At 35.3% G+C, this 11,455-nt stretch overlaps 1 protein-coding gene across 1 annotated transcript; it reads right to left on the reverse strand.

Moving 5' to 3' along the window:
• Positions 1 to 446: 446 nt before the first annotated feature.
• LOC117314578 lies at positions 447 to 11,007 on the reverse strand. The gene is made up of 8 exons (XM_033868645.1): positions 10,862 to 11,007; positions 9,281 to 10,328; positions 8,517 to 8,809; positions 7,740 to 7,877; positions 6,511 to 6,609; positions 5,174 to 5,265; positions 1,789 to 4,317; positions 447 to 1,241 (listed from the first exon to the last, which is right to left on the reverse strand). Exons 1-7 carry the CDS (start codon positions 11,004 to 11,006, stop codon positions 4,198 to 4,200), a joined length of 1,935 nt encoding a protein of 644 aa, XP_033724536.1. The 5' UTR covers position 11,007; the 3' UTR covers positions 447 to 1,241; positions 1,789 to 4,197.
• Positions 11,008 to 11,455: the final 448 nt, after the last annotated feature.

Genomic DNA, 11,455 nt, shown 5'->3' on the forward strand with positions numbered 1-11,455 from the left:
AATGGTGGAATAGCGGCAAATGTTTTCGCGGTTTTGAGGTGGTGGTGGGATCACCGGAAATGATTTCTTCGTGGATTTTATAGGAGGATGGGGGTAGTTGTAATACCACTTTACTATTGCTGAAATATACAATGCTATCCGCATACATACCAATTATGAGTTTTCCGCTATCGTAAAAATCAATCGCATTATTTCCTTTTATAATTGATATCTATATCACCAAAACATTACATGATTGTTCAATTGCAGTTAGATTAAATATCAAAGATAAATCACAAATACATGACTAACTCAGATTCAATATCGATCTAAACAAGAGTATCCGATCTTCCATGAACATATAAACAGAAATCAGGCACCGAATCGCGATTTGTTTTGTGGCATCTTGGTAATGTTAGGTCGGCATAATTTCTTAGGGATCAAAAATTACTACAGAGGCTTCGATGTTGAGTAAAACAAATTTTATATAAACACCAACATAGTTTCACATTCAATTACAACACTTACGCATTTGACAAAATAGTTCGAACAGTGAAACACAATATATAGAACGCTTCGTGTGGTTCAATTTGACATGACATAATAAAACACTTGCTTATTGGCATTGTTATTTTTTTGAATCACAGTTCCAAGCCGCCACATAGCCCTCAACAAAGGTCAATACACTTTTTTTTTTTTTTTTTATAATTTTTGTCATATAATGTTACATAAAGATGAATTTTTTACCATTTCTTAAAGTAGCATATCTTTGGATATTTAACGACGTGACTGAAAAAACAACATACAATGTTCAAGTATTGAACGTTTCTTGATGTGTGTATCATTTCCTCTTGACATTACCCTTGGAAGCGGTGATTTTGCCGATTTTTAGATTATTTTCCAGAGGAATTAATGTTGAATTCATTACTTATGCTTTAAATATATATTGACATCATCATAGTTATAACTTTTTGAATTATATCAGGTCGTTTAGGGGACAAAACAGTTTTGTCAATAAATTGTTGTGCAGTTCAACCACAAAAATATATATTCATACATGTACGATGGGTTCTGTATAGAAGAATCATGATAAAAAAAAGTGACACATCTTACATAGTCAACATTTGTCAGCTACTTATCTCGAGCAAGAACCTTATTTAAATATATTAATGGATTTATTGAAAGCTGATATCTGTCGCTGCCATGCTTATATGTCCATTTATAACACGGGATACTACCATCTGAGTCACGTAGGATGATACCTTTTGCTGCCCTGCAGGTAGGGCGTAAGAATTGTACCTGCTGCCCCCATTGCATGATCGTAAGAGGCGACTAAACTTGGGATCTTATCTTTTCTCTTCTTTCCTAACAACTCTCTTCTTCCTAATGTCTCCCTTGACAATGCCTCACTTTTGGCCTTTAGTTGAGCGTTCGCCCCTCTGAGGAAGGTTTTGGGTTCTGTCCCCTAGCCGGGACATACCAGAGTCTTTAAAAATGGTAGTTGCTACTCCTGCTTAGCGCTCGGCATATTTGGAGTGGGACGACTGGTTCGCCCGTTGTCAGTATAATGTGACCGGGTGGGGTGTGCTGCTGGGTGTCTTCGGCAGTATGCTTCAGTGAGATAGCACTTTAAATCGGCAAAAGTTCCGGCCTATCACAAGGAGACTTAACACGAACATACTGCAGCCTTCCAAAACACATGCGCACTCAACACACGCATACATGTCGCGAGCACGGGAGGCCGTCCTTAAATGACCTTAGATGTTAATAGGACGTTAAACAAAATAAACCAAACCAAACCAATGATACCTTTGGTCAATGCTAACACCGCATACTAGTATTCAATTGTATAAATTCGAGCACATAGTTAATATTTTTACATGATGCCCAAATTCATAATGATTTGTAATTGTTATAAATAGTAAATTATCACACATACATAATTGTATACCAAACACACAAGTTACACACCTGATATGCAGAAAATAAATTGTTTGCGTACGTCTATACCAAATATAAAACACGCTTACCTAAATGCGTGTAAATTGATGATAATTTAAAGAATGCTGAAACACAAAGGCTAATGACAACATATTCCTCTATCTTGCGATCAGTTATAGATTATGGAGATGTTATATGGGATAAATGGTAATAAAAATAAAAATGATTTATATTCAGTTTAATTAAAGCACTGAGAATAATTACATCATGAAATGGGGAGACAACACGCAACGGGCTTTATGCAGAAATTGGTATTGCGCTCACAGCTGTAAGCGAAAACAATATAAACTTGTGCATACAATTTGAATTATGAATCTGCATAATTTTGAAGAGATTTTGTTGAACTTTTCTTCAGAGATGCCGGATATTCCTTCAAAAACAAGATCAATTTATTCTCTTACATTTTTTCCTCAACAGTTAATAATTTAACAAGCGTTTTAATTGGCTTACAAATTAATGAATTAAATAATTTTAAGATTAAATTTTCTTATGTTATTGAGCTACACAACACAATAAAAATCCTTTGTACTTTCACCATTAATCGCTTCCCGCTTTATTTAAAGTACACTCCGTTTTTTGTGGAAAATTTCCATAACGTAATCATTATTTTCATGTTAATCTTTAATTAAAACAAATTTAATTTCATCAAGTATCTATTACAACGAAAAAGTAATAAGGTATCAATAAATAGCACGATGGAAACCACCAGTCAGATATCACGAACATATATATGTAATTATGAATGAAAAACTGTACAACACTATATATTGAAACTTCAACTACTGTATATAATAACTCTGTTAAACACATAATTTCAAGTATAACACAAATGGGTATACTAAATCATGAACATTAAAACATATAACCTTTTCCTTATGGGTGTGTTATATGCAATATCGAAAACCCGATTTTACCAAGTATAAGATTTATGTCAAACTAGTAAACGTAAAAAAGTTTTGAAATTGAAAGTCTATATAATACATTTTTTTTTAACAATCCCGAATCTATATAACGGATTTAAATTCCACATGTGTATAAATTATAAAGTATGGTTGGTTGTGAAGTGTGGTGAGGTCTGACTAGGTGTGGGTGTGAGGTTTAGTTAGGTGTGAGGTGTGGGTGTGTGATTCTGGTGAGTGTAACTCCAGTATACTGAGCTTACTCCGATATGCTGGGTGCTGAGAAGTGTGGGTGTTTGGATTGATTTGGTGCGAGATTCTAAAGAATATAACTCCGATATACTGAACATACACCTGTATGCTGAGAAGTGTTGGTGTGAGGTTTGTTTAGGTGCTAGTCGTGTAATTCTGGAGGGTAGAGGTGTGGGTGTGAGGTTTTATTGGGTGTGAGATTATGTTGAGTACACGAGTACCTCCTGTATACTTAGAAGTATGAGTGTGAGGTTTGATTAGGTGTGGGTGTGAGATTCTGATGAGTATACCTCCGGCAGACTGATTATATCATTTGTCGTTTCCGTGATGACCAGACATTTTCCTTTTTGGTCGTTAATCTAATTATTATGTTAGTCAGCTGATTGTTTTCTATGCTGTAGCTACACTAATTCAATGTACACAAGAATACAATAGATGATGTTAAGGGGGATATCTTACACGTGATGTTTTCATTGTAATAAAGTGTGACCGAAATAATTGCATTTTTAATTAATCAATTTATTTTTTTTTTATTTATTTTTTCTTCAAAAAATTGGTGTGCGCCACTTTAACATTTTAACTATTCAGGTTAATTTCTGATGAAGTGCTAAAATTTGAGTACGCAAAAATATGCCGATTTATACTTTGGATTTATCTTTGAGTTTTCAATAGGTGTTAACATGGTATAATTACAGTGTAGCAAATCATTATGCTAATCATCTCTGTGAAACTAATCCAACATCGGATTTTTTCAAATTATTATTGTGCCATACCACCATATGAATGCCATTGTGTATATTTTATTATCATGTGTATTATCCATGTGATGAGAGTTGTTTATAGCCTATTGTTTCATATAAATCATAGCATATTTAATTAAAAAAAAAGATTTTTATTAATTTGAAAAAATAATCATGTTACAGAGACACAATATATATGAAAAAGTCATTCCCGACCTCTTTTAAACACATTGCTAGGTAAACATCGAAAGAATAATTGGAACTTTTCCTCTCTGGATTCACCGGACAAGAAAAAAAAACATTCAAAATAACTAATAGGCAGAATATCATTGGGAATCGATCGAAGAGAATGTGCTACCGGAAGCTAAGGCATTGTTTCCCTCACGTGTCAGCAACCAGTATGTCCTCACTACTCCTCTGAAAGTGTTCTCCAGCTCTGTTTTCAGCTGGATAGGGAAAAATATAACAAAGATAGTATGTTTGAACAATAATATTTCACGGTACATATATTATTATAATTATCTATTTAGCTTTCAACACTTAAAAATGTTAGGGTCAATAATGTGTTGATAAAATATTGTAAACAAAATAACATCAAAGAGACCAAAAGATCAAACAGACGTCAAAACACTCTAACACGTCCAAAGTATCGACTTCTTTCATTTAGTCTAGAACTTTTGTTATTATAACGATTACAAATAAAATCGTCGATATGTAATATTTTTATCAACTAACTGTAAATGGTTCATTACACAGTATGCACGGAGTCTGGTATTCGTGTTTTATCAAAGAGGACGTGTGGAACAAATCGTTTTTGTCGTTGTGATTTATTTAAAAATCTATTTAGTGGTTTTAAGTAAATAAAACTGAGTTAGATAATATAATTGTTGTGAACAGAAAAAATGACAACATGTCAAGAACATAAGCGTAGAATAATTTGAAGTTTACAAGAAATATTGGACAGTAATAATATCATTTGAAATTTGAAATCAGTATTGGAGGCATACATATTAATGTATACCGCGGAACCTATATTAAGGTTTTCGATTGAGTATTTGCTTGGTTTTGCTTCTCCAAGCTAGATTCAAGTTATGAGAAAAAATAGAGAAATCACTGACGGATGCTGTCTTCCCGGAATATAACTCAAGATAATGATATATTCTGTTGAAATCAGTTACTGTACAATCACCAAGAAGTTTTATATGATATAAGAAATAAATAAGATGTATTGGTTGAATAAATCTTTGATCAAATTTTTATTCAACCTAAGCTTTACTCGTGAGATTTGATCAAAACGTTTACCTGCACCGGGATGTCAGTTCTCAGTTCAACAACAAACCCACCAAATTCACACAGAAGGTCACGAGTTGTCTCACTTATATGAATTTTGTTTGCTAGAACAAAGCAAAGACAAAAGGATAATCAAAGCTGCAATAATTTTCTTAAGGTAGATCAATACTAGTGTTAATGTACATTGTAATAGTTACTTTGAATCTAAGTTGTGCGTGAATTTTAAGCAGAGGTAATTGGAAAATCAAGGAATGTCATAGTGTGACATACGTTTAATGGCAGGGAAAAGAAACGCAATGAGAATTGCCGGTTTACGTAAAACAAAAAGATGTTATAGAATATAATATTGGTGTATTTAAAAGATATGGAACCGCTCTATGGCCTATGAAACTTATCCATATACAAATGTTCATTTAGTATCCTCGTGTCGAATTTCAGGCTGATCTGACCTCTCCCAGGTAGGTAATTTATTGAACGAAATGGACAAAAGGATAAGATTAATAGGAGTTGGCACTAGAAGAGAATGGAACCGTTAACACATTAAGAGGGTCAATTTTCTGTGTGATTAATGCACAAAAGACTCCGTGCAGCCACATTTTGAGTGGGGTACAATTTGATCAACCTGAAATTTGACTAGGGTACTTAACGCACATGAATGAAATGTTCACAGACGAAAGAGTGGTTCCCTATCTTTCAATTATCACATTCTATAACAAATATCTTATTTCCCGTGGTAAAGCGGGCAATTTCATATTACGTTTCTTTTGTCATTCATTTCATATAGCGGATTAGACCTGTATTCTCGTTTTATTCTCTTTTCTTTCAAAAATTTTCAGCCGATACAATGTAAGTAGTTCAGATACCATACCAGGAATAAAAAAAACTATCAATGCCATGTTGCCCTTTTTTTGCATTTTTGAAACAAGGGAAATGAGTATAGATTGAGGACCCACCCTATTAACCAGATACGTTCATTAATTCTTGCTCTCTCAAAAAGTATCTTTGCCAGGAGAAGAGTACTAGGTGTTGCAATATTCCACTACTTCACCAATGCATTTACGTCATGGAAAGTGCAAAAACAGTGTTATTTTCTGATAAGGGTGGGAGGCTTTCTTGAATTATAAATTTGTCAAAATCAAACTTTTTTTCTTTTGAATTTAAGTAATGTAGTTAATGATCCCGTTTAATACGTATAATAGCGTATTTAAGTATAAGTCTGCAGGAACTGTTTAAGCATTACTGCGCTATAAGTACATTATGATCATACAGAGTGGTACATGGCGGGAATTTCACCAGTTGGATTTAAATAAAAAGCATGCAAATATGAGACGACGTGAAAAACTGCTTACCTGCTCCAAACGACTCCATGGCAGAGGCTACATTGATGGTGACACCGAAGAGGCAGTAACGAGGCATTTTAGTTCCAATCACAGCCGCCACTACCGGACCTTCAATAATATAAATTTATATAAAGAAATTAATATCATTTTGGGTTCATTATCTATACCTCATACATGTAGATGAAACGCAAGAAAAAAAAAACGAAGAAGAAAGAAAGAAAGAAAAAATACCTAACAAGTTTTTCATCATATTTGCATTTGCTCTGGTATGATACTACAAAGCAATAATAAACAAAACAGAAAATCATATCCCAATTCTCATATAACTTCCATTGGTGTAAAGTAACTTGCAACAAGTTATGTAGTTCTATTGAATGAAAGGTGAATATCCTCACGGTATTGGTTAAACTGTTGAAATTAGATTGATGATCGTTTTGTGCTTATTTCCTAAAACTACATTTTTGCCGGGAACTGTAGTCATGACGTCACAAGAACAGATTCCAATGATTTGTTTGTTTGTGTGTTTGTGTTTAACGTCCTATTAACAGCCAGAGTCATTTAAGAACGTGCCAGGTTTTGGAGATGGAGGAAAGCCGGAGTACCCGGTGAAAAACCACCGACCTACGGCCAGTACCTGACAACTTCCTCACGTAGGTTTCGAACTCGCAACCCAGAGGTGGAGGGCTAGTGAAAAGTGTCGGGACACCTTAACCACACGTCCACCGCGACCACAGATTCCAATGGCAGAGCGAAATTTGTCTTTCGAAATAACACTGTTGTAAGTTATAAATATAAGGGAAAACTTAAATTGAAAAGGGAAATATCGGTATTAAACTGCCTTCCTCGGAAATTTTCCTATTCTCAAAAGATTGCAGACAGATCAATTTTAACGCAATAGGGCATGCTATTCAACTATATATATAGTATATACGTGTAAGTGGAACGTTATGTTTGATGAATGTCAGTTTGTTATGAATAAAGCTAAGCATTTCACACATAACCTGACATAATATGTCTGCGCTTGCTTCAAACGTATTTGCCGATTACGATATCTAATAAAAGATACGCGTACAACAATCATATTATTCAGAAAAAGAAAAGGTAACATTTATCAACACTTTTTATATCAAAGGAAAATAAATGCCTGTTTCATCATGGATGGTTGTTGTTGAGTTCCATATAGAAAGTTCTAGCACCATACTTACGTTCTTTACATATACATTGATTGCATTTCATACCTGAGTGACAACCAATTCTCAATTTAAACTTTGTTCCCGGAAGGTGAGGTATTTCTAGGCGATCTATGTGCTCAACAATATCCACAGCCATAGATGCAACCTCTGTAGCATGGCGGCGCCCGTTCAGCTTTGGTACGCCTGCAATCAACATGACTAGTTACGAAATAAATTGCATACCAATCGACTTAATAGAAGTATAATCAACAGATCTGCGTGTCACATAAACCATTTATATGTATGGTCACTACAAAATTGAGTGCATATACTGCAATCCTGTGTTTGCGTCAAGAAATAGAAAATGTGCCTCTTTGCATGTGAAGCGTATATATATTTGCTGCATATTATTATTGAAGAGAACAATTCATGTTCCTACTGGAACTCTTAGACCCTCATTTTGTTGCATTTGTAACTTAACTTGTTCCTTTTCAGTGAATATTGTATGAACGAACTTCTCATTATATAGCAATCATCATGCGGGACAAATGTAGAAAAAATTTACATTTCTCTTAAAGTTGAGGTTTCCAAGAACCATGGAAATTAAAATTTAAACAATAGTTCCTTCATATTTGCTTTGCATACTGATCCCTGTCTTTACATCATTATACCAATAAAACTGACACTTCGATTTCTGACTTCTGAAATATCTCAAACATTTCAAACGAAATATATATATATATATATATATATATAGCAACGAAGAAATTGATAGCCACTCTACATTCATAGAAGTGCTTGCGTTAAAATACTAAAAAACAAACAAACAAGTGATTTACCTACCAGATACCACCATATATGCGTCTCCAATTGTCTCGACTTTATACACATCGAACAGTTCCAGTCGTTCGTCAAAGCACAAGTAAAGCCTATTCAACATGTCAACCACTTGCATAGGAGAACACTGTGCAGCAATCTGTGTGAAGCCCATGATATCGCTAAACAGGACAGTTGATTCGGGATAGTTCTCGGGTCCAATTTCCTCGTCTCGTTTCAGCCGTTCGGCAACAGATCGTGGTAACATTTGGTACAGTAAGGTGTCTGTCCGCTTCTTCTCTTTGTTTAAAGCCTTCGTTCTGTTAAACACAGTTTATCTATCAACTACGAAAATCTTTCGTGTCGGCAGACATTAATTTATATGTTTGATAATTATACGTTTAACAATGGTAATAGTAAAAAGGGTATAGAACATTTTTACCTACAATTATCATTAAAAGATGCTACAGCACCGACAAAAAATAACTAGATTATTTCTCTGCTATGGATGTTATTCAATGCATTTTGTGACAAGCATTTTTACGCTGTCAGCAGCGATGTAGTATCTAAACTTATGAGTATGCTATTTTTAAACGATGAAATGGGCAAAAATATTAAAACGAATTTTTGTTTAACAATTACTTCAGAGTTGCAACCTACAGTTCACGTGAAAAGATATGAACAAATGTACCACGAACCGTTGACAGAATAAGATTGTACCCATATCAAAGTTTAAGAGAGATTGGGAGGAAGTCATTTTTAAAGACTTGATTTTAAGGATCTATTCTTACCTATTCGCAATTGAAATAGAATATTTCTGGATCGCTGAGGTCAGTGAGTATACAGCAAACACGATGAGTGGGCAGATGATCAAGATGATACCAAACACAACAGAAATGATAACTATATTTTTTAAATCATCCTCTGCTTCCTTCCGCAGGATTTCATCAATTTCCAAAGCGAGACGGATCTGTACTTCACGAAGTGTGTCTTGGTAAACGGTCATGTTTTCAAACCACCAGTTTGCATATTTGAAGGAGCCCTTCACTGCTGAACTTTTATTGCTCCTTATCTCCCTTCTCATTTCATTGATAGGCTGGATTACGCTGGAATTTCTAACAAGAGTATCTTCATAAATACTGTAGGCTAATTCAGAATATCGCCTTGCAGATTCAAACGTAATGTTTGCAATATCCTGACTTTCCACGAAATCAAGATACTCGTCTCGAGTTGCAAATCCACCTATAGCATAAAAGGATACCCCTAGTCCTCGTTCTCTTCCGAAGTACTCACTAGCAACAACGATTTCCTGATACGCCACTAATTTGGGCCAAACTGTTCCAGATCGAGCTTCGACGATTGCTTGGTACAACCACTTTATGAAGACCTCGATGCTGTCCGAGTAGAATGCTACCTCGTCCTTCGATGTTCTGTTGTACGACTCCAGCTGATATCGGTGACGGTTCAGATAAGACAGAAAGCTTTCCTTTGTTTGAAATTCTGTCCTGACAATGGTGGCACTGGTAGGCCAGAACGACAGATTCTGGAGTCCAATATCTGTATCTGGGTATCGATTTAATAAGAAATCCTTTGTCTGGGGACTCTTACTACTTATGTACAATGCGCTAATATCTCGTTCTCGCTGCATCATACGTAAGAGCCACCCTAACTCAATACTAAAGTAGAGGATATTCCGAATGTTTAACAAGCTGATGTAGTTGTCAAGGGAGACAATGAATGTATTTGCTGTCATTCCGGTTAGCACCACCACTGGTATCAGGACCACTATCAACATCTTTAACATGTGTAGACGTTTCCCAGCGTCCGTGATGGGGTTTCCTGTACAATAGAACACATAAGTATGAATTTGTTTCCGTCATTGATATGAGTTGCCCCCCATTTAACCTGCTGAAGATTTCTGTCAACCCCTAGGGTATGACAGATAACACGTGCTGGCAGCAACATTACACTAACATCACGGTAACAAAACAATGACGTAGTGTTTTTATTTCAATCACGTCACGTCAGCATTGTGTAACGTCTGTACAATGAGTTAATGAAATCGTATGATGGGAGGACACTAGGCATTCATTACCTCGATGACCTAACTTAAAAAGTTCCAGCCCTCAGGGTGATATTTTTGATTGCCAAGAATATCGCTCCTCGGGTTGGAGATTATATCACATACTAGAGATAGAAACAATTTCTGTTTATCATTTCAACAAAAAGCATTCCTCGAAAGTATCCACATGATGAAATAAAATGGAAATTGAAACACCTACCCCGGCATGTCAGTTGGCATTTGGTCCTGTTTTAATTGACACGACACACATCCATAATTGATCAAACAAAATGGAAAGTAAAACACTTACCTCGACATATGAGTTGACATTTGTTCCAGTTTTCATTTACATGGACCATATCCATAATGACAACATTCAGTTGAGAGGCTGTAAGGGATTCCTTTGGAACTGACTGTCTCTCAGTCATAACCGGGTGGATTTTGTTGTTCGTCATCATGCTGCTGTAAAATACAAAGAAAAGTCCATTAAGCATGAATTGATTTACACTACGCTACTTATGTTCATATTTTTGCTTTTTAGTAATATCATAACAGTTTATTTATTTATTTAAATTTGTTTTTGTGATATATCTGCTGAAGAAATTCGTATCATTTTAAGCGATGTCATACCAATGGCAATTTGACACTCTCTCATTTTTGTTTTGTTGAGCGTTCGCCCCTGTCAGGGAGGCTTTGGTTGTGTCCCATGGTCTCCGCATGGCCGAGACATAACAGAGTCTATACAAGTTGTAGTTCCTTCTGTTTAGCGTTCACTATTATTAGAGTTGTCAGTATAATGTATCCTATTTTGTGTCCTCGGTATTATGCGCCAGTGAGATAGCACTTTAACGTCGTCATCAGGTTCACACTATCACAAGAAGACAATCACGAACATCCAGCAGTC

Source organism: Pecten maximus, chromosome 16 (assembly GCF_902652985.1).
Source record: "Pecten maximus chromosome 16, xPecMax1.1, whole genome shotgun sequence".
In the NCBI taxonomy this organism is placed as follows: Eukaryota; Metazoa; Mollusca; class Bivalvia; order Pectinida; family Pectinidae; genus Pecten; species Pecten maximus.

Coding starts and splice junctions, on each gene's coding strand:
- LOC117314578 (XM_033868645.1), bottom strand. CDS start 11,006: ATGACGAACAACAAAATCCACCCGGTTATGACTGAGAGACAGTCAGTT. Junction 7,878..8,516: donor CGCATATATGGTGGTATCTG/GTAGGTAAATCA, acceptor TGTTGATTGCAG/GCGTACCAAAGCTGAACGGG. Junction 5,266..6,510: donor CATGGAGTCGTTTGGAGCAG/GTAAGCAGTTTT, acceptor GCTTTGTTCTAG/CAAACAAAATTCATATAAGT.